This window comes from Echinops telfairi, unplaced genomic scaffold, assembly GCF_000313985.2.
Source record: "Echinops telfairi isolate 266 unplaced genomic scaffold, ASM31398v2 ScPeMD7_16;HRSCAF=60, whole genome shotgun sequence".
NCBI lineage: Eukaryota > Metazoa > Chordata > Mammalia > Afrosoricida > Tenrecidae > Echinops > Echinops telfairi.
In genome coordinates, this window is record NW_022103913.1 from 6,417,659 (window position 1) to 6,439,315 (window position 21,657).

General features: G+C 47.0%; 1 protein-coding gene across 1 annotated transcript in view; it reads right to left on the reverse strand.

Moving 5' to 3' along the window:
* CLSTN2 (calsyntenin 2) overlaps window positions 1–21,657 on the reverse strand; it is a 444,992-nt gene that overhangs the window by 109,957 nt on the left and 313,378 nt on the right. Inside the window, exons 7-8 of the mRNA XM_004712113.2 lie at window positions 17,286–17,534; window positions 6,728–6,849 (exon numbers count right to left, since the gene is read on the reverse strand). Of these exons, the coding sequence (XP_004712170.1) occupies window positions 6,728–6,849; window positions 17,286–17,534 (371 nt within the window). The remainder of the gene's footprint in view (window positions 1–6,727; window positions 6,850–17,285; window positions 17,535–21,657) is intronic.

A 21,657-nucleotide genomic window follows, 5' to 3' on the forward strand; every position in this document is an offset into this window, starting at 1 on the left:
TGACAATGCCCAATTATATTGCTCATTAAGATGCCTGGTCTGGGCGAGATTGACCATTCTACAATTAACTCCTTGGCACTTGGCTATAATAATGATTGAACTGACCCATTTGACTCCCAATGTGGCTAGAAGAGCAGATGCTAGCGAACCGACTTGGCATCGCTCTTACCCGTTTCCTCACCGAGTCTGCAGAGTTGATGCACTTTTTTTTTTTTTAAGGGGTTGATGCACTTTTATCTTCTAGCCAGACCTCTATAATTCTCTGTAACTGGAATGCACTTGATACGCCAGTGCTTTAGCCTGAGAGGGTGAAGCACAAATCCTGGCTCTTCCATTTGTCATCTGGGTAGAGGTGGGGGGGGCTGCGCTTGACTCTCTCCTTCTGAACCCGGGGCCTGGAGTTGAGGAACTCAGACCCACTCACACCTGTTCTTCCCTTAGCCGCGTTCTCCACCTGGGGAGTCATGACCCCTTTGGGGGTCCAACGACTTTTTCACAGGGGTTGCCCAATTCATAGCAGTGGCAAAATTACAGTTATGAAGTAGCAATGAAAATAATGTTATGGTGGGGGTCACCCCAACGTGAGGAACCGTATGGAAGGGCCGTAGCATGAGGAAGGCTGAGAACCACTGCCCGAGAGTGTGGTGAGCAGGGGAGGAGATGCGGCTCAGAGCCCTCACTCCGTCTGTGGAGTCTTCTGTGGGCGAACAGGAGGTGCTTGCACGGGACAAGTGGGCCTCCTCGAAGAAGACCAAACTTCCCAAACAGAAACAGAATCGTGTGCCTTCCTAGTGCGAAAAGCATCCTCTTTATTCGTCTTTTCAAACTCCCTGCCAGAGCATAAAGGAGAACTGCAGAAGATTTTATTAAGGCAAACGCCATTTTTAAAAACTGGAAAAATATAAAAAATTGGGAGATATTCCATACCAATTTCCAAATTCTGAACAACTGAAAGGGCAGCCCTGGGCGTGGATGCCCGTGTGGTACAGAGCTGTGTGATGACTGTGTTGCAGAGGCCGCCTTGATTCTTGCTACCCTTCTCACCTGGGTTCCTTTGGACTTGGGCTTCCTGCAGGAGAGTGCTCTGGGGAGCCTAAACTGGCTATAACCTAGGCGGAGCTGTGAGCTCCCGTTCTGCCTGACGTCCCTTCCAAAGTCAAGCACAAAGAAAGCCATGACCAACTGAGTGAAACTGACATTCATGTCTTGTACTTGTACTTGTTGTGATGTTGTTCCCTGGTGGGAACGGGGGACATCTGTCCTCTTCCTGGCTGGTCAAGGCTGTCACTTACCTTATGCCTTCCAGTAAAAGGGATACTTTGTAAAACAACAGGAGGTCTCCCCTCCTAGCACCAGCAGGTCTAATGCTTCCCCTCACAACAATCTGATCCACTGAGTCAACTGTATCTCAGTAATATTAAAGCTAGGAGGGGCTTCAGATTAAGAAACCATTCTTGCATTTGCTGGCAGCTGGGTGCTCTCTTCTGCTCTTGCCTGGTTTGCACCTGACTAACTGCAGGCTCCGGGGATTTGCATTGGCAGATCATACGAAAAGATCCCATTAAAATGGTAGTCTCCCATCATTTTGATCACTTGTGCGAGGAGCACTGGATTGTCAGAGGCATTCCTGAAGCTGGCTGGTAATGGATTTGCCAGGCTGTCTGTCCACCTCTGCAGAACCTTCTGAGGTCTGGGGCAAAGGGAAGAGGCTGCCGACAGCATAGACAGTTTATCTGTGATCGTGCCTCACTCCGGGGCAGAATCCTGAGGTGCCCTCTGTCAACCATCCTCACTTCGGAAGAATGACCTCGATGATCAGTTTTTAGAAATCAATGCACAAGAACCATATGGATCTTGCCCCCCTGGAGTCACAAACAACAACTAGGAAAATGAGTGCCAGCAGGACAGTCACAAAATGTAAGTCGCTGTGACTCAGGCCAAGCCACCCAACGGGATCCGTGGCAGAGGCTATGGTAGAGCCCACATCCCTTCGATTCCTTCATCTCCACGACCAGGCCAAGGGCCAAGAACACTAGGTGCATGTGTTCTGGCAAGCTCTGAAATTTTCAAGCAGACTTTCATTGAAGAGCAAAATGCTTCCCTTGTTGTCTGTTATGTGGGACTAAATGACCAAACCAATCGCATGTTGTGAACAGCCACTTGAGATGGAGTCCCCACCTGATCCTCCAAAGGAGGCTGCTAACACCTGTCCAGGCCTTTCATCCCACCCCCCTTCTTAGTCCCTGCCATACTGAAACCGTGGCTTCCCAAAGGTGACCCTCCCACTCTCCCTTTCCCCTCTTGGCTACCTGAGTCTTCCACTCTGCCCACATCGCTCCTCATAGGGCCTTTCCCAGTCCTTTATCCCCAAGGATGTGCCAGATGTCCCCACCATGGACCCCACCTTTCCCCTTCCTTCTTTCCCAGCACGTCCCTGGTAGGAACGGGGGACATCTGTCCTCTTCTGGCTGGTCAAGGCTGCACTTACCTATGCCTTCCAGTAAATGCGATACTTTGTAAAACAACAGGAGGTCTCCCCTCCTAGCACCAGCAGGTCTAAGGCTTCCCCTCACGACAACTTGATCCACTGAGTTTGTGCTCAGAACATGTCTGCTGGATGAAGTTTAAAGGTGAAATCAGGCATTCAAAACTGATAATGCACTTAGGAAATTCCCACCAGAAACGAGAGCAGAGCATGTGATTCTGGGACTCCTGAGGTGGATAAGGATTTTGAAAACGCATCCAAGCAGCTTGAATCCTTGCTGCGGGAAGCCCTGCAACATTGATGGAGCCATTGGTAGTAAACCCAGTAAAATCTTTGAAATGGATATCACAATCAAAACTGAACAACAAATGAATATGAAGAGAGCAAAAAAAATCAAAATAAACCACTGTATCAATCAACAGAGGTTTCTGATGATCATTGGATTTGGTGTTTCATCTGTTCCCTTCTCCTGCATTCTATCTCCCTCTTCTAGGTAATTATTTTCCGTATTAGGCGCCAACCATGTGCTTAGGGCTATAATATGTGCTCAAGAATGGGGGTGATTAATCCATAGTCCTGTCCTCCAGGAGCTCACTGCCAGGTGTGCAGATGACCTTGTAAGTGGGCATAACCACAGTGGAGTTCTCTGTGGAGTCTGGGATGACCACCACCCTGCTGGCTGATCTGTGAAGGCTTGCTGTAGACATTAACAGTTATGCACATGATAGGTGTTAAGGTCTTTACATCCAACAAGCTCCTGGTAAATTTCCTGCTACACAGGGAGCGAGGCATTTCCACTATGGCATGGCTGGTGTCACCTAGCCTACCTGTTCTCTTCAGAGGAAGGGAAACCTCCGAAGCAAGCTAGGCCTTGTGGTCATGGATCCACCACGGTAACCAGGTGCCATCAGGTCACCTCCCACTCATGGCACCTTGGTGTGTTCAAGCGCCTCTGTGCTGGCTTCCCAGGGCTGGATTTTCTACAGCAGATCCCCTGGCTTTGCTGCCGAGGAACTTCTGCATGGACTGCGATCGCGAACCTTTCTCTACTCAGTCTAGTCGATTGCATTAACTGTTTGTACTAGCCAGGTTTACCCGGTGCGGGTTTTTTATCTTAATAGAGAAAGGACACAGAACACAAGCAAATAAAGGGGTGGCACTTTCACTGTTTTTCATCAAGACTACATTGATGTCATGTTTCAGGGATCTCTGAACTATTTTTACTTTTATGAATGGTCAGTTGGCATGCTCACTCACGGAGTGGCAGAGTGGAGAGGTCAGTTTCCAGCCTTTGGTTTCCTGCCCCACATCACATCAGACTGGCTGAGAGGAGGGAGGACTGGACCGGGGTGCACTGGCAGAGAGCAGGCACCAGCCACTGGTAGTCAGTGACATCAGGGGGGTTTGGAAGGTGGGCAGTTATTTCAGCCCTTTTTTACCGTCCCCATTTTGGGGAACAGATTTTAGCATTACTAGGTGAATGGCAATTCACTGGGCGCTCCACTCCTGTAAGCAGTGTTAGTCTCAGAAACCCACAGGGGGTCGCTATGAGTCCACATGGACTTGATGGCGGTGAGTTTGGTGTTTGGTTTTTGAGGAGCTTTATTTATCTGTAGAATCAGAATTTCCTCTTCAACTCTTTCTAATTTTAAACCCTCTGACTTTGTTTGCATAAGTCATATTTCTCGGTCCCAGCTTAAAAAACATTGTAGGCTATCTATAATTATCTCAGACAGTATAGGGATGCTCTTATCACACACACACACACACACACACACCTCACAATATTTAACTTATTTTAATTCACTTCCATTCATATTATGCATTTAAAAACAGCCCACTTGAGCAATCCAAATGGTCTGCAGTTTGAAAGCAGCACAGTTCCTCCAGAGAAAGCCTGGACAGTTACGGGCCTGGAAACCTACAGGGGGTCTCCCTGAGTCAGCACTGACTCAATGGCAGTGTGTTAAGTAAGCCATATGCCACCTGAGTCAGCACTGACTCAATGGCAGTGTGTTAAGTAAGCCATGTGCCACCTGAGTCAGCACTGACTCAATGGCAGTGTGTTAAGTAAGCCATGTGCCACCTTAGTAGGTGGCTGAGAGACTGCTGGGGAATCACACAATTAATGTGAAGATTTTACAATTCCTGCAAGCTCAGAGGAACAGGTATTAATCCAGGTACTGTATTTGCAGTACCCTGGGATCTTACACCCAGTGGGGTGGTATTTACTGAACAGGAACTGCTTCTGGGCTCCCCAAGCCTCTTTCCTCTCCTTGACGTTGACAGACATCCCATCACTGAGAGATCCCCCTGGAGAAATGGGTCTCTCCTTTAAAGGTTCTTCACCTGCACTTCTGTGAGGATATTTCTATCTCACCATACGGGGTGGGGACTTAAATAGCAGAGGGACAGGGTGGTATTCTTGGGGACAGCAAAGGGTTGGGCACATGGCTACTAATGAAAGAGACCCTGTGAGGCCACCCAGAGACATCTCAGAAGAAAGATCTGACAGTCTGCTTCTGAAGGTCACGGCCATGGAAGCCTACAGACGCAGTTTTACTCTGTGACACACGGGCCGCATGAATCTGAATCAACTAGACAGAGCTGGTGGAGGTGGAGGGAGGGGATGGAGAGAGATGGGGCAATAAGGAGAGAGAGGGAGAGGACTGTGGAAAATCCAGCCCCAGAGACAAATGAGGCTGAAAGAGAAAGTTACAGTCTCAGAAACCCACAGGGGCAGTTCTACCCTGTCCTAAAAGGTCACAATTAGTCGGAATTGACCTGAGGATAGTGAGTTTGATTTTTTTTTATTTTGACAGTGAGACAAGGTAAGGCAGGCAGTACAAATAGTAGGGAGGGAGAAGGACAAGTCAGAAGGCAGCAGAAGGGATACCGGGAGACTCAGACAATAAGGGCCGTTGAATGGACACTGTATTAGTCTGGCTACTTTGGAGAAACAAATCCACAGCAACTCATGTATAAGAGAGTTTTATGTAAAGAAAATGTGCATCACGAAAACATCCCAACCCAATGCTGCCCAAGCCCACAAGTCCAACATTAACCCATTAACCCAACACCAGTCCACAAAGTCCTTCACCTCACAAAACAGAGGCAATAATGCCGACTGCAGGAGGAAAGCTGAGTCAGTGAATGAACAAGCATCTCAGCACTAGCAGGGATCTCCACACCACTGCTCCAGCACCCAGGGCTGCATCGGGATAGATCCATGTGGCTTCTCCTTGGGGATGTCTTGTAGGAAGTCAATCTTGCAAGCTGAAGCAGGGAACTGCTAAGGCAGCTGCACCCTGGTGCGACCATCACAAAGCAAGAGACCCGAGAACTAGAAAGGCGAGGCTCACTGAGCCATTTATCCCTCCGCCCTTCAATCAGCCCCACATGTGATTATTGGCCAGGTTGGCACAATTAACTAACTCAGACACATTTCACCTGCTTCATTAAACAGCCCTCTTCTTCTGACACCTTTTCCTGTCTTCCCTGATGCTCTTCCTTGCCCATTTAAAACCATGAAACGAAACGAAACAAAACGAACTGTCCCACAAATCTCCATGCAGACCTACTTTGAGCATGCTTCTTTAGGGGGACAGCCGCCCAGAGCAGCGAGTGTCACTCCCATGGTCTCAATGCTCACAGCACTCAGAAAACCCCTCTTCAATACTTTGGATCCAGACCAGACACTTCATTTGTCAAAGACAAGTGTAACACAATGGCCCCTGTGATCAGAAATCATGAGGCTCTGGAGTGAGTCATAGATTTTTCCACTTCAGAAAAGAACTGCTCGCAGCCTGCAAACTTCAAAATTCTCGGAACCCTGTTGTCACCAAACCGATGCTGCACTGTCACCCAGCAACGGTAGAAGAGCGTCAAAGAGCAGACACTGGTAGAGACGAGGATGATTACTCAGGCTAGCCAAGCAAGTGAACCATTTTTCATCACCTCCGTGTGGCACAGATGGAGGTTCACTGACCCATGCTGGGAATCCTAGTTCTCCCTAATGCTGAATGATTGGGAGGGAATCCTAGTTCTCCCTAATGCTGAATGATTGGGTTGTGGGAGTGGGGTTTGATCTTGATGTTAAGATAATGATCTCTCCCTAGAATGGTTTTTCTCTCCCCAAATCAGCAAGTGAAAGAAAGCAATACCGACCTACTGCCACCACTAGAAGCAAGCAAGCTAGCCCTAGAAGGCGTGAGCAGAGACCAGGGGGAGGGAGAGCCATACCTGGTCCAGCTTCCAGTGGAACTCCGCAGGGCGGAAGGTGTCGGCCTGATCAAAATCCTTCCGCAAGAGGAAGACGAGGCGGCAGTTGTGCACGTACAGAGCGTAGTGATGCCGGTTCATTTCTGAAAGGCACAAAGAAGAGTCGTGGGATTTGGGCTATCTCCGCCAGAGGGGCCTGGGATGGGTGCAGTCACTTAAAGCAGTTGCCATGGAATTGCCTGACTCATGACCACCTCATGCAGGTCGGGGCAGACTGTATCTGGAGGGTTTTCGGTGGCGGAGAGACGTTTAAGTTATTGCGCTATAATTAACAGATCGTACAATTCAGTGGTTGCATCCTATCAAGAAGGGTTGTGAAGCCATTCCCACTGTCAACTCGGAGCCTGTCCTCCCCCTTGTCCCACCGCAGAGCTGTGGCGGATAGTGGTTACCCGCTGACTGCGAACTGCAAAGTCAGCGATTCTTCCTTTCTGCGCCCACAAAGAGATACCGTCTCAGAAACCCACAGGGGCAGCTCTACCCCGTCCCGTGGGGTCACTCCGAGGCAGTGAGTCTGTGCCCACAGAGGTGGACTCCCCATTTCTCCCACACTCCCTTCCTTGCCCCCAGGCAATCATCAACCCGGAGACTGGCTTGGGAATGCCACCCATTCTGGATTCCCCTTACAGACAAACATACAAAACCAGGGCAAACAACAAACAAGGACCCAGTAACAATCTAAGAGGAAAGCCGAGAGTATTAAAAATTTCGAATAAACTCACATTGGGTCCAGAGAGAGATCAAATTACAAGGTGTTACATTCACTCCAAGGTACAGCTTAAAACCCACTTGAAAGTGCTGATATTGGGGCTGTTAGAGCTGCATTGGGGCTACACGGAGACTTAATCCATGGATGGCCTGCACATGGCTTGGGGCTAACACTCTCATCAACAGCGTTCCACAAACCAGGTGTTTAGAATGTAGGCACTGATCCACAGCTGCTCCAGGTTTGGACCTTATTTGCACTCCTTGGGTCACACAGGCTAGTGTGCATCTTCCCCGTAGACTTTGCAGACTCTGCACTTAGATGGCTGCTTGCTTTGAGACAAGCCTTTAAGACTACAGACACTGTTTTTCAGATAGCCAGACACCATCTGATTTCTTCACCACGCATTGCTGTGGCGCCAGTGTCTTCCGCGAGCTCATGAGTGGGAACACCAGGCAGGGGGGGTGACTGAATTGTTTTTAATACTTTTATTGGGGACTCTTACATCTCTTATCACAATCCATGCATTCATCCAATGTGTCAAGCACATTTGCACATATGCTGCATCATCATTTTCAAAGCGTACTCTGCCCACTTGAGCCCCTGATATCAGCTCCCCGTTTCTTCCCCCTCCATCCCTCACCCTCCCTCCCTCACGAACCTTTGATAAGTTATAGATTATTTTTTCCAGACCTTACATCATCCTCCATCACCCCTCACCCACTTCTCCGTTATTCGTCCCGCTGGCCAGACCTTTTTGCGAGGTGCCCCTCATTGAGACTCAGAGCGCCAATGTCGGCCTTAGCCTCCCAGCGCCGACCAGTTGCACCAGGGGCCCTAACAAAGGACTTGCATTCCATTTTCTCTTTTATACTCAGTCCTGATAACAAGCAGGGTGACACTCATGGAAAGGGGAGGGCCGGAGCTAGAGGGGTCTAAGCAGAGCTCTGTCTAAAGGCCTTTCGCGCGTACATTTCATCGGCAAGCTTTTCCTTTTACATACGAGTATGGGAGCAGTGTTAGTGCTTATGTACCACACAAGCAGTAGAGGGTGAAGTAGCTATGTATATGTACATAGACATGCATACGCATATGCAAACAAATAAATCACTGCTGGCTAGTTGCTTCTGACTCCCTAGTAGGCCAATAAGACAGAGAAGAGCTGCCCTGTGGGAGTCTCTGGAAGCAAACTGCCCCATCTTGCTCCCACAGAGTGGTTTGAATGGTGGTGGGTTCGAATCTTTGCCTCACAGCTGAGGACTTAATTACTGCAGCACCATAGCTCCATAATTAGCAGTTTAACTAAGTCATAATTCTGCCAGTCTCCTTAAAACAGATAAATAAACATAATTTTGAAAATGAAGAAAGAAAGTCATTTGGGCTCAATATTTCAATTATGAGAGATACTCAGGTACTAAATGAGTCCCAGGGTGGAAATGACTTGTTAATTTTTAAAGAGCCAATACCTCCATAAGTGCTGAGAGGGCTCGCTGCCCTTCATGCCAGCCTCTCCAGGCTGCTTTTTCCTAGCATTCTGGGCTGTTCATCAGGTGCCTCAGAGCTGGACTCTGGGGGGGTTGATTCCTTTACAGGGATGCGCCCCCCCCACCCTCCGTTTTCCATGAGGTTTGCTGGAAGGAGTTAGCAGCCACCCTATTCTAGGAATGGGCCTGGATCAGGCCAGCTCAGACAGGTTCACATAAACCCCTCTCTCTGCCTGAGAGACTGACATGGAACTCCAGAACCCAGGCGAGTGGCACAGGGCAAGAACTGGAAAGTGAACCAATTCAGGCCGATGATATGCGTCCTTTCCGAGTATGTCTGGGGCAGAACCGACCTCTCTTTCAGTGGAAAGGCCAGGCAGATTCTCTTTGTCTCTGACAGTTTTAGTGCAGTGCCGGGAGATCTGGAGGTGTTGCAGCCATGGTTGCTAACATGAAATTGAGCCACTTACAGGGCAGACCTGAGACTGCTGTAGAGAAATGGAGCCAAGGCCACAATTAAACTTTGCTTAAGGTCATTGGAGCACAGAACAATTTCAGTCACAAGAAGGCCACATTTCTTTAATTACATAAGTCAGTTTGATCTGTCTTTCTTGTTTCCTGTAACCCAAATCATCACAATAGCCACAAAGAGAAGATGTGTGGAAAACATCTGCCCAGCCCCCATGCTCGATAACCGTTAGTTATTACAAGGACTATTAGACTGCTTTGTGGCCACGGCAATGTAACAGTGCAGTGTCAGCTGCTGTCTTCACAAAAGCATTCCCACCCCCAGAACTTAACCGAACAATGGCAAGGGGCTGCTATGAGAGGCAGGCGTAGCCTTGGTGGCTACTGTGAGCCTTCTGTCCTATTGATGAGCAAATCATTCACCTAGATCTTGTTTGCAGAATTTTACTAAATATTTCTTGTCCCCCTCATTACCATATATGTAACTGATTTCTTATAGTTTCTGCTGATAACTGATAGGGCAATGTAGGAACAAAGAATGTTCACCGTTCATTCTGTTTGGAGCCAAGAGGAGGCTGGGAGTGGAACAAGGAAAATGAAAGCAGAGACGTCCCTCTGCTAGCACCTCCTCTGCCTCCTTGATTCTGAGCAACCGAAGTCAGCCTACACACCAGGGCCAGCTGGCTTGGTAAATGGGCTAGTGATGGGCTCCACCCAGGGAATGGCTTTATTTCTTTTCCTGTTTGAAGGTACTCTTTGTTGAAGAAGCCTTTCCTTCCTTTGTCCACAGCTCTGGATATAGTATAAAACCTTCTAGTCACCTTCAGATCTTAGAACAGTACTGTATTGTTCAAGCCAAATCAAAACATCAATCTTTTAGCAACAAAAGACTCGAGTCTCTTTCCCCAGAGCTCATCTATTAGCGAAACAACAGATAAGCTCACAAAATAAAGCTTACCCCGTATGTGTCCTCAACTCCTTTAAAATATCACCGATTTGAGACTGAGACCAAATGCTCAACATTTACTTAAGACAAAGGTAAGCGTGTAAGGGGGCAGGGAAATTATATTAATGGAAATTTCCAAGGTGGAAATATTGAGAATGTTCACAAATGGACACACTTGAGTACCGCCAATGATGTCACTGACCAATTGTCCAATGGGAACCTAAACTGTGGGTAAACCTTAACTACAAGAAAAATAAAACATTATTTAATAAAAGAAAAAATAAAAGCTAACTCCCTCTCAGAAGAAAGACAAGGCTTTCTACTCCTATAAAGAGTTACAGTCTCAGAAACTCACAGGGGCAGGTCTACCCTGTCCTATAGGGTTGCTATGAGTTGACAGCAACTTGATGGTCGTGGATCTGTGTTGTTTTTGAGGACCCTCTCCTCTGCTCAGGTCCCCGTCTCCAATCTCCTGCCCGATCCTCATTCTGATCAAGTCAGAGGCAGTAAAAAGGACAAGGGGGAAGAAACAAAATTCTCTTCCGATAAAGCTGGTGTTGCCATTTTCTCGGTATCTTTTGTCTACATGAATGGTTTCCTTCAGGTACATTAGCTGCATTTTTGAGTGGCCTGTGGAGATCTTCCCATTGTCACCAGGGCCAACAAAAGAAGTTTGGGGCCTGGTAAAATGTGTTCCCCAGTCATCTATACAAGCTTCGCCTAAGAATTGAAATGATGCATTGCAGAGTTCCTTTCTGGATGACATGAAGTCTTTGTGTCAGCTCCAGTCCCTATCTTTGTGGGCCCCTACCTCTTCATTCATTGAAATGAATTTGATAGCAACTAACAATAACAACACCCCCTTATGAGAGTTCTCAAGTGGTGCAAATCATTAATGTGCTTGGTTGCTAACAAAGATTGGAAGGTCAAGTTCCCCTGTGGCACCTTGACAGAAAATCCTAGAATCTATTGTGGAAACTCAGCCACTGAGGGCCTCATGAAGCACTCTGATACACATAGACTGCCATGATCCAGAATCAACTTTTCTGGCTTATTGGTATTTTCCCATGCTATGGAGCCCTGCTGGTTAGTGGGTTACACACTGAGCTCCTAACCATAAGGTCAGCAGTTCAAACTCATCAGCTGTTTCTTAGGAGACAGTAGTGGCAGTCTGCTCAAATTTAGATATACAGTCTTGGAAACCCTAGGGAGAAGTTCTACTCGGCCTATATAGTTTCTATGAGTAGGAACTGACAGAGAACCACGGATTTTTTAAAAATTGGTTTAGTTGGATGCTTTCCAATCCCTTCCAACCTGCTGGGGTGTCTCATCCTAGCATGCAGCCTTCTTGGCTTCAACTTTGCCAATTTCTAAGCCCTGACTATGTGGTATATGGTGCTGTTGCTGCTGTGTGGTATATGGTATTGGATTACTAACTGCAATATCAGCAGTTCAAACCTATGAGTTGCCCATTGGGAGAAAGATGAGCCTGTATGCTGCCATAAAGATTTGTGGCCCCCCAAACCCTGTAAGAGTCATTATGAGTCAGAATCGACTTGATGGAAGTGGGTTTCTTGTTTTGGGGAGTCTACAGGCGAAGTAGGGATACCTCCTTTCTGCCAAGGGCCATTTGAATATTTATAACAACTTTTAGGCCACAAAAAATTATCAACTTAAAAATTAGCCTGCTGTAATTGCTCAAACATTTAATTAATTCACCCCTGATGTGATGATGTGATGGTTGGAATTGCTTCTCTTTAGTGAGATGTGTGATATTAGCTGGTTTTAATGATTTCTGGGGCCTTCAACAGCCTGTAGGCTGGATGTTGGCCACCCCTGGTCTACATGAGCAAGAACACTTGCATCCTGCCGAATGATAGTAGGACATGTTCTTCCCCTGTTGCCCCTCTCTCATCACCCCACTACTGAGTAGCTTCAGAGAGCCTCATTGAAGAAGTCCACTTTCCCAGAACTCTCTTGGGTTTTGCTCTTACCCAAGAATTTTCATAGTCTAACTGGCATGCAGGTGGGAGTGAGGTTCCTACCTCCTCTCTATAGCAGACCATCTCAGTCTTCTGAGTGATGTCCAGGGAGTGGGGGACCACCCCTTAACATTCCCACTAAGGGGCAGCCAAGGGGGCCAAGAGAGCACTCTCTAACCAGGTCAGTAACTATGTCTCTCTGTCCATCGCACCTGAGTCCAGTTGCTAGGCCAGGTGGGCCACTTTTGGCAAACCCAGGAAGGACATGGCTAATACTGAATATGGCCACTCACCCATCGTCTCCATTGGAATTCAGAAATAACAGGAGGGCTGGGTGCTAAGACGAAGCACCCCAGCAGAAGCCGTAGTGTGCAAGGGGAGGGACATTACCGAGAGAGCCGGAGCAGAGGAATAAGAGCTGACTGGGCAGAGAATTACACCCAAGAATATAGAGGCTGGGGACCATGAAAGGTAGGCGCTAGAGTTGACACAAGAGCCTCCTCTTGCCAGGTCCTGTGGTAGAGACTGTCTTTCCCCCTTGACATACTGCTAATCTCATTTCCCACCTCCTGGCGTGACCAAATTCGGACCAGTGGAAGAAGAGAAGAAGCATAATATGCCACCTTCTCTCTTGAGCCATAAAACATTCCACGTTCAACTCTCTAGTCTAACTTCCTGTTCTGTGGTTGAAAATGGGGGCACCAAAAGGTCAAAGGAGCCTGGGCCTATGGAGGTTGTAAAGAGAGCTTCCCCTCAGGCACCCCCATCTCCACCACTGGGCGGTGACATGCAGGAGACCACTGTGAATGAGGCCTGAAGGTGCTGTTGGTGGAGGTGGTGGAAACAGTGGCTTTCCTTTTGCTTCCTCAATTTTTAATAAGGATGACTCTCTTTTTTTAAAACTGAAATGAGCTCTTGGTGACTAATGAAATCAAAGCACTCCATAGGACAGAGTAGAACTGATCCTGTTACTATAAATCTTTACAAGAGTAGAAAACCTCATATTCTCCCCCAGAGCTGTTAATGTTTTCCAACTTCTGACCTCGTGGTGCGGAGCTCAAAGCTTAATCAACCACACCACCAGGGCTCTCATAGGGCCTATGCAAATTGGAACAGACTCAGGGCAATGTGTTTTGGTTGGATTAATCAATGATGCTATCCATCTATCTCTCATTTACTTAGAAATGGGCCCACTTCACTAAATTTTATGGGAAAATTGACAATTTCCAAAAATGACGCTTTGACTTCGTTAAATCAACTACTGTCTGGAAATGATCATAAATGTCCATAAAAGTATATACAAGAATGTTCATTATATCATTGTGTTTTTTGTTTTTTTTTTTTTAGTGAGCCCCGCCACCCGATCCCCTCCCTCTATATCATTGTGTTTTAATTTACATTACAAAAGAAATATTCTTAAAGGCTAACAAAAGGGGCCACTTAAGTAAAATGTGGTACGTCTGCATGACAGAGTATTTTTAAGTGGCCATATATTTTATAAGGATTCTTGGTGACATTATGGAATAAGCACTGGGCTGCTAACTGCAAGGGCCACAGTACAAAGTCACCAGTCACATTGTGGGACAAAGACAAGGCTGCCTGCTCTCAAAAAGGTCTACAGTCTTGGAAACCTTATAGAGAGTCACCATTCCTTGGAATCAACTTAGTGGCAGGGGTTTCTGTTTTCACAATTAAAAATATTATTTTATTGTGTAAATAAATGATCTGAATAAAATGTCATATAAAAGGGAGATTATGTCAAGGAGTCCAGGTAGAAAAAGAATGGTTGGAAACTGATTGTGGTAGCAATTGTACAATTCTACCTGATGTGATTGAAATATGGAATGATATATTATATACATTAAATCCCAATGAATAAAAGAAAGAGAAAAAAGATAAACATAGTATTACACATATTATAAAAAATAGATTGAAAATTGCAAAGGCATTTGATTCATAGAAAACAAAAATATAAACTCAATGAAATGAACAAAATGGCACCCAAAATTATTTCTGAATGCTAAGATTTTAGGTGATTTATGCATGTCCTTTTATGCTTTTCATACTTCCTATAGGTTTTCTGCTATAAACATATGTTGTTTTGATCATTTAGGGGGAAATCCCGTGTGTGTGTATATGTACACATATATATTCAAGCTTTACTTTACTCTTGATGTTTTCACTTATGTCCAGGAGTTATTTATGAATGTTATAGTTCAGGTCAGGAAGGTAAGAGAAAATCTCCCTCATTTTGGGGTGCCAATCTTTTGCTAATCTGTAAAGCTGGCTTAGTGAGCGGCCTCGCTCATGGGAAAGGCAGGATTGGGGAATGCAAAGTTCTCAGTCCAGGCTGTCCAATGCAGTCCCGCAGAGATTGTGATTCACCGAGCTGAGGGCCGCTCTGGCGTGGGGGCCGCTTCACCTGGCCCTAGATTAGGCGATGTGTGGCAGGGTGACAACTGCTGGTCCGATGGTGTGGGCCTGGATCGGGCGGCAGAGGCGTCTGCTTTTCCTGGTAATTAGCTGTCATAGCCTGGGTGACTCCCACCCCTCCTCTGTGAATAGGTGTAGTGTGAGCTGTCCCACTTGCCTTCCAGGTATATTCGATACACTTCAAAAAGGACTACATGAGGTTTCCAAAGTTTGTGGGGAAAATTCCATCCTTCAAAATTCAGATTTCCCTTGAACTTGGAGACCCTCTCGAATCAGTGTGTGTGGTTCCAAAAGCCAGCTTGTGCCTCACGAAGTCACGTCTCACCGCCAGGCTGGCCCACTAGGCACTGCACTACGTGGCACCCGGCCTCAAGCCTAGAGCCACCGTGCGCAGACCCTGCCAGCAGGAAGGTCCCAGCGGAAAGCTGGTTCTTGGCATTGACATGCACTCTGATTGGGAAAGGCCAGGAGACTTTTCCAGCCCACATCCAGAAAACACGTGAACATCTATTCTAAAGATTGCCTGAGCCAGGGGCCGTGGAGCTGCTGGTGGGAGCAAAGCATCAAGGTGAATGAAACTGGAAGTAATCAGGGTTAAAATAATAGTAACTTGAATGGCACACTTTATCTGTTGCTGTTCAGCAATTTTAGAACTTTAGTTTACATTTGTCCCATTTTACAGATGAGAGAGTGAGGCTCAGAGAGATTAGTAACTCCTCCAAAGGTATACACTAAGAAGCAGTTGAGCTGCGCTGGGAACTTTGCCTGTTGGCAGTTGAGCTGTCAGCCATTATTCTATTCTTCAATGTCATATCCGTTGCAGTTACCATTTATTCTGAGTCTTTTAACAAAAGTGGTATTTCAACTAAAAATTTGTAGAATGATTATGAAAGATGCAGTTGTATTTATGTGTGTGTCTGTGTGGGCAAATACGGGCATGCAGGCAGGTGAAGTATAACCATAGGAACATAAGGTTTGGTTTAAATTTATATTCCAATTCTGACATTTACTGCCGGTGTAATCTGTGAAAAGTTAGTCAACTGCTCAGGGATTTTGCTTTGCCTTTAAGTTGGGAAACATGACAGTACTTTGATAAAACTGCTTGTAGAGATGTGAGAAGTTTCTCACATATAGTATAGGTAGGTGGGGGGTGGGGGTGTTCTATACCGAGGTCTCTGTCTTAAGTCAGTTCTGACATAAGTCACCTACGTCCTTTGAGAAAATGTTTTAATTAATATTGCTTGTTATTATCAGCATCTTTATAATTGACTCTTTATTTGTCTTTGGGGGTTGGGAACATTACATATAAACTTACAGACATTTATATATATCTATATATCCTGATAATAAGAAGTACAAAATAAAACTGAAACAGACCACTGTCAGAGCGGCTCACCACACGCTGACCACCTCGTACTCTGGGGACTACCTGCACAGTCGCAGCTAACAGACGGCACGTCTCATGTGCAGGCACTGTCCTGTGTGCTTCAAGTATTTTAAGTCACGAAAGTGCAAAAACCAAACCTGGGGCTGTTGAATCAACTCTGACTCAACGTGACTTTATAGGACAGGGTAGAATGACCTCCATAGACCTCAAGGCTGTGAATCTTCACTGATGCAGCGGTCTCTCCTCCTGTAAAGCAGCTGGAGAGCTTGGATCTTTCCGTGAGAAACCCCGCACACGGTTGCTTTCCTCTAAGTCATTACATCCTGACGACTTAAGAGATACAGCTACATCCGCTTGATGGGTAGAAAGGCTAAAAACCGGTTCAAAGTCATCTAGCTACATGTTGTGGAGCACTTTTACCTACCCACCGTGAACTGGTGCACACAGGCTCAGTATGTGGAAGATGCCAACAGGTGATAGCTAGCATTATTATGAATGTCAGTAATTTACAAACTACAAAAAGAAAATACCTCACTCATGACGAGCCTATAGGAGCGGGCAGAGCTGTCTGAGACTGTAACTCCTTATGGGGGTAGGGAGCTTCAGCCTTCTCGCTCAGAGCCTGCTTGTGGTTAGCACTCAACTCGGAACCACTATGCCCCCAGGGCTCCTTCACAGACCTCGGTCCTTCTAAAATCAGCTAAAGCCTTCCATTCAAAAGAAAGATTAAAAAAACAAACCCAGTGTATAATATAGGTAAAGGTAGAACTGCTTTGTTTTCTTTTGTTGCTTTATTTCACTCTCTCTTGTTTTTGTCTCCGCTGGTCTGTCTAAATAAGGGAGGATGGGTGAACAATCTGGAAGGGAAAGTAGATATGAAGGTTCCCTTTTTACCACACCTACAGCAGTCCTGAAGTCGCTGAGAAATCCTGGGATTGGAGGAACGCTGTGTGAAGGCCGCGGGTCCCACTGTTTGGCATGTTCGTGTCTGCACCTGTACAGTTCCTCCTCTCTGGTCCTGCTCTAGAAACCCCGGGGTCCTGCTGCCATGGCTGTCTGTGCACAATCCACTCGGATACAGGGTGGAGCCATGAGGGGATGAGCCTCACTCACCTGTCTTATCGGAGTTGCAGAGGATCGTTTCCTTCTCGGCTCTCACACCTGGGCTGGGGCCGTGCTGCATCCACATGGTGATGGTGAATTGGTCTGTCAGGTTCTTGGGCACAATCCCATCGGGGACCTTGGCACCTTGCCTGCCATCAAACTTGAAGATCATCTCACTGCTGTCCACCAGCAGTCCCGAGGTCCAGTTGGTGGCAGCACTTGGGGATGGCAGGAGGTCGATGATGCCCGAGGTGGCTCCTGCAGGAGACATGAGACATAAAGGGGGAAAGGGCATTTCTCAGGAGATGGGGGTGAACACCTTCTGGCTTCTCCTCCTGGGAGCAGATGGATCCACTCAGTGACTGATCCTTTCATGAAGAGGGCACTCTATGGCCAAGTTCATGAACTGGAGGAGAATCCAGACCAAATGTCCTACCTGGATCAGAGTTACTTACTGTCTGGGTGCGGAGTTACCCATAGCTTCTAGACACACACACAAGCTGCACGGGCAAGACAGGGCGGAATTATCACACAGAGCCAAAGGGCTGGAGGCATGTGGACACTGGGGAGAAACCAGGGAGGTTGCTGGAGAAGACCAGTGTTTGCTTTAGGCCCAGGTATTCATTCCTTCACTCGTCCCTCTCGTAACACCCCAGTCATTGAGAGCCAAGACTCCTGCTAGGTGCTGGTGCTGTAGAGGAGACTGACTGAGTTCCTCACCTGGGGAGTACAGACCCACAAGAAGAGACACGGTAATGACAGTGTGATCACAGCTATAGCTGGGAGAAGGTCTATGTGCAGATCCTCTGAGGAGGGTGAGCCCTCCTCACCCTTTTTATTTTAATGCAATATTTCACTTAGGCCCAATGGCACAGTGGTTGAGAACAGGAGTCCTAAACATAAGTGGAACCTGCTTTAACACGTGGCAGTGCCACTGGCTGGCATTGTGACTGTGAGGAAGTCACTTGTCCTTTCTGACTTTCCACCTTCTGCAACAACTCCCCATGTACCAGGTACTGCCTACAACAGTGTTTTGTTGAATGTTCTTTAATGTTAGTTATAGTTTAATCATTATCATTGTTACTATCATTATTGTGGCTCCTACGATTCGTGCAGGCTAAGGCACACGGGCTGACAGAAGACAGAGGCAATGTGGAGGTCAGCGCTGAGGCAGAAGAAGTGACTGGCCTGGCAGAGGACACTGGATTTAACCTTTGGGGGTGATCCTCAGAGCTTGACTGATGCTCAGTGGAGGTTCAGATGCTGCCAAAAAGTCTCCTGAATCCATATGTTTCACACAGGAGCAAGGGACAGCTATCCAGGGAAGAAGAGGCCTGGGGGATTCCTGATACTATCAGATGATAAGAGTCAGGAACACAGTGTGCCCCATATTGGGAGTTGGGCATATGGGACTCTGTTCTGGAACAGGCTCTGATGTATTGGTTATCAATTTAGATTGACTTAGTGGACAGTCTTGGCGTGTGTATTACTTGCCATTTGCCAAGGCTCATTGGTATTCTGAATTCTCTCTTTTAGAGTCCAGCCTCCTCCAGGCTGGGTCCTGAAGTGAGTCACAATGAAACACCTGTAGAGTCAGGTTGGCCAACCAATTTTCTCTTCTACCTTTGGGCATCTCACTGGGTCTAGTGTCAGCAACACTGGCTTGCAATTGTAAGGTTATGTTGTCTGAAAAAATGTTTCCCTAGCATTCAGTGGTTCACTCAGCACTGTGAGAGTCTCACGGTGGGGGAAGCTTCCAGAAACTGCTCAGTTTGAGCCTGGACAAATGGTCACACAGACAGGCTCAGCTGACATTGTGTAGAAGGCTAGACTCATGTTCTGGAGATACTGGGAGCCAGGACGGCAAATATATATTCTAGTTGATGGCGTACTACGGATGCCAGCCCTCAATTAAGCACTTCGCATGCTTTCCATAGGTAGTCTTCTCCGAGGTGAATACTATTATGAGTCTAAATATTAGCATACCCAAGATCATAACCAGGTAAGAAACAGACCCTATTAGGATGATCTAAAACTCAGGTTCCCCACGCACCCCAGGGGAAACCCGAAGGAAGCTCTTGTTATCTCCTGCTCACTTTACAAACAGGCAACGGGAGGACCAAAGGAGGGAAGCGACTTGCCATGGACACACAGCTACCTGGGGCAGCCCTAGGTCTAGAAAACAGCTCTCCCAGTAAAAATGTTCTTTTGCCTCATTTTGATTATTGTGTTAGCACAGCACAGTCCAACAGAACCCCATCTTTCTGCACACACAGCCTCTCCCAGGTGGAGGCTGTGGAAGCCACCCCGTGCCCTGACAAGCCAGGGAAGGCAGAGTTCCACGTCTTCCCGGGCAAGGTAGAACAGCGGGCCTCCTCCTCATGCATAGATGTCTCCTAACTACCAGCAAACATCAAGCTGCATTTACCAGATGGTATGGTTGTATTTCATTTCTTGGTGCACGTAAAAACAGATTTACTATCTTCTGAAATTCTCTCTTTCCTCTCTCCAAGGGATCCCATGGGAAGGCAGTGGGTAAATGAGACACATCGCTTGTAAATATGGTGCCATAGCTCCTGCACATCAGGTGTATTTAAGATGATCTTTTGGAATTCTATGTGCAGTTCCCATTGGGGACAGAGACACTGATCTGGTGAACAACAACTGCAGCTTGAGGACTGAGGGCAGGGAAGCCCCAGTGAGGTAAGATTTCTAAACCCTACCAGAATGGGGACACCTTTCCCGGACAGCAGATAGAGAAGGAACTAGATTAAATGGGATAGACTGTGGTGTGAGAGTCCAAATTTGGCTTGCGGGCAAGGTCACTGCCTGCTCTTCCTAACAGAAGCAGCCTTTGCTCTTGGCTCTGGATGGCTTCAAGGTGGGTCTTCACAGTGGCCATTGCCACGGCGCCCCTGACGCTCCACCACGGGGTCTCTGACAGATGGGCTGAGAGGAAGGTCTCTGAGGAGAGGAGCCATCGTAATCAAGGATTCGGTCTTACTCTGTTTCCTCACATTGGCAACATCAATTCCACATTCTTTCAATACGTGGTTAGATTTTGTCTACTGTATGCCAGGCACTGTGATAGGCGTGCAGAAATGGGCCCTGCCTTCAGGCACCCTGTCCAGTAGAAGGTCTTTTATTTTCAGTGGGTGGAAAAACCTGGGAGGCAGTCTGAATGAACACCATTATGGCCACTAGGACTAAATGATGGTCAAATATGTTCTATTCAAAACGTGCCTCTCTGATCCACTTATCCATGGCTTGGCCACGTAGTTTGCACTGATGAGTGAAAGGTGAGTGGAGGTGATAATGATCATGTTAGGGCAGAAGTTTTAGGAGGCACTGCCTGGCCCACCATGGGTCTTTTCCATCTTTCATGAACCAGCACATATTCTAGATAGAGGCCCCACCTGGTGAGGCCTGGTGAGAAGGACACATTGTGCACAGCTACGTGCAACCTGAGAACAGGAGGTAGGACTGATAAATGCACCATTATATGCTGAGCCAAGGAGATTTAGGGGTCCTTTATTACTGCCGTATAACTCACCGGATGCGGCTGACAGTCTACACAAGTGATTGCTATGCCAGCGACAGTGTCTATTTCTCCATCTACACCCCTTGAGTATGGGCACGGAGGAATTTCTGATGTCTCTGAAAGAGGGGTAGCCCTCAAGGCTTGGGAATCAGAAACTACAATATTTAGGTGATGCTAGTGGGGCTTTGGGTGAGGGATGGGCGGTCAGGTTTCTGGGCCAGCATCACGGGCACGCAGCTTCTGGCTAGCTTGGGGAAGGCCGCTGTAGACAAAACCTTCTTCCCCAGGTAGCTGGGCATGTGCTTTGGCAACTGCTTAAGTGTCCACGAGGACATAAGCATCTCCAGAGAGGAGCCCACTGCTCACTGCCACCACCAGTGGCTCAGTATGGTAGTCCTTTGCTGATGTATAATTGACAGCTTACCCTGATTCCCCATGGTGTTCAACTATGTTCCTTCAATTAAGAGGCTCATCTCCGCTGTCTGAGATGATGCACTGGCTATGACTAGGAGATAGCTTCTGGAACCCCTGGAGATATTTAGAGGTGTCAGAAAAACTGACAGTGGCTTCCTATAGCTGGGGTATTCCAAAGATACGGTCCTCTCTACCACTGGTTCCCATGAGAACAGGTTCTGTTAAACTGGAAGGTATAGTCGAGAAAACCATGGACTTGGATAGCTCCTAAAAATAATTGCAGGATGGTTTTTTAAACATATCTTGCAAACCCAGGAAAATGAATTATTAAATGGTGATTGCACTCAACAGGTATTTGTTGAATTAGTAAGTGCATGAATGAATGGATGGATGGATGGATGGATGGATGGATGGATGGATGGATGG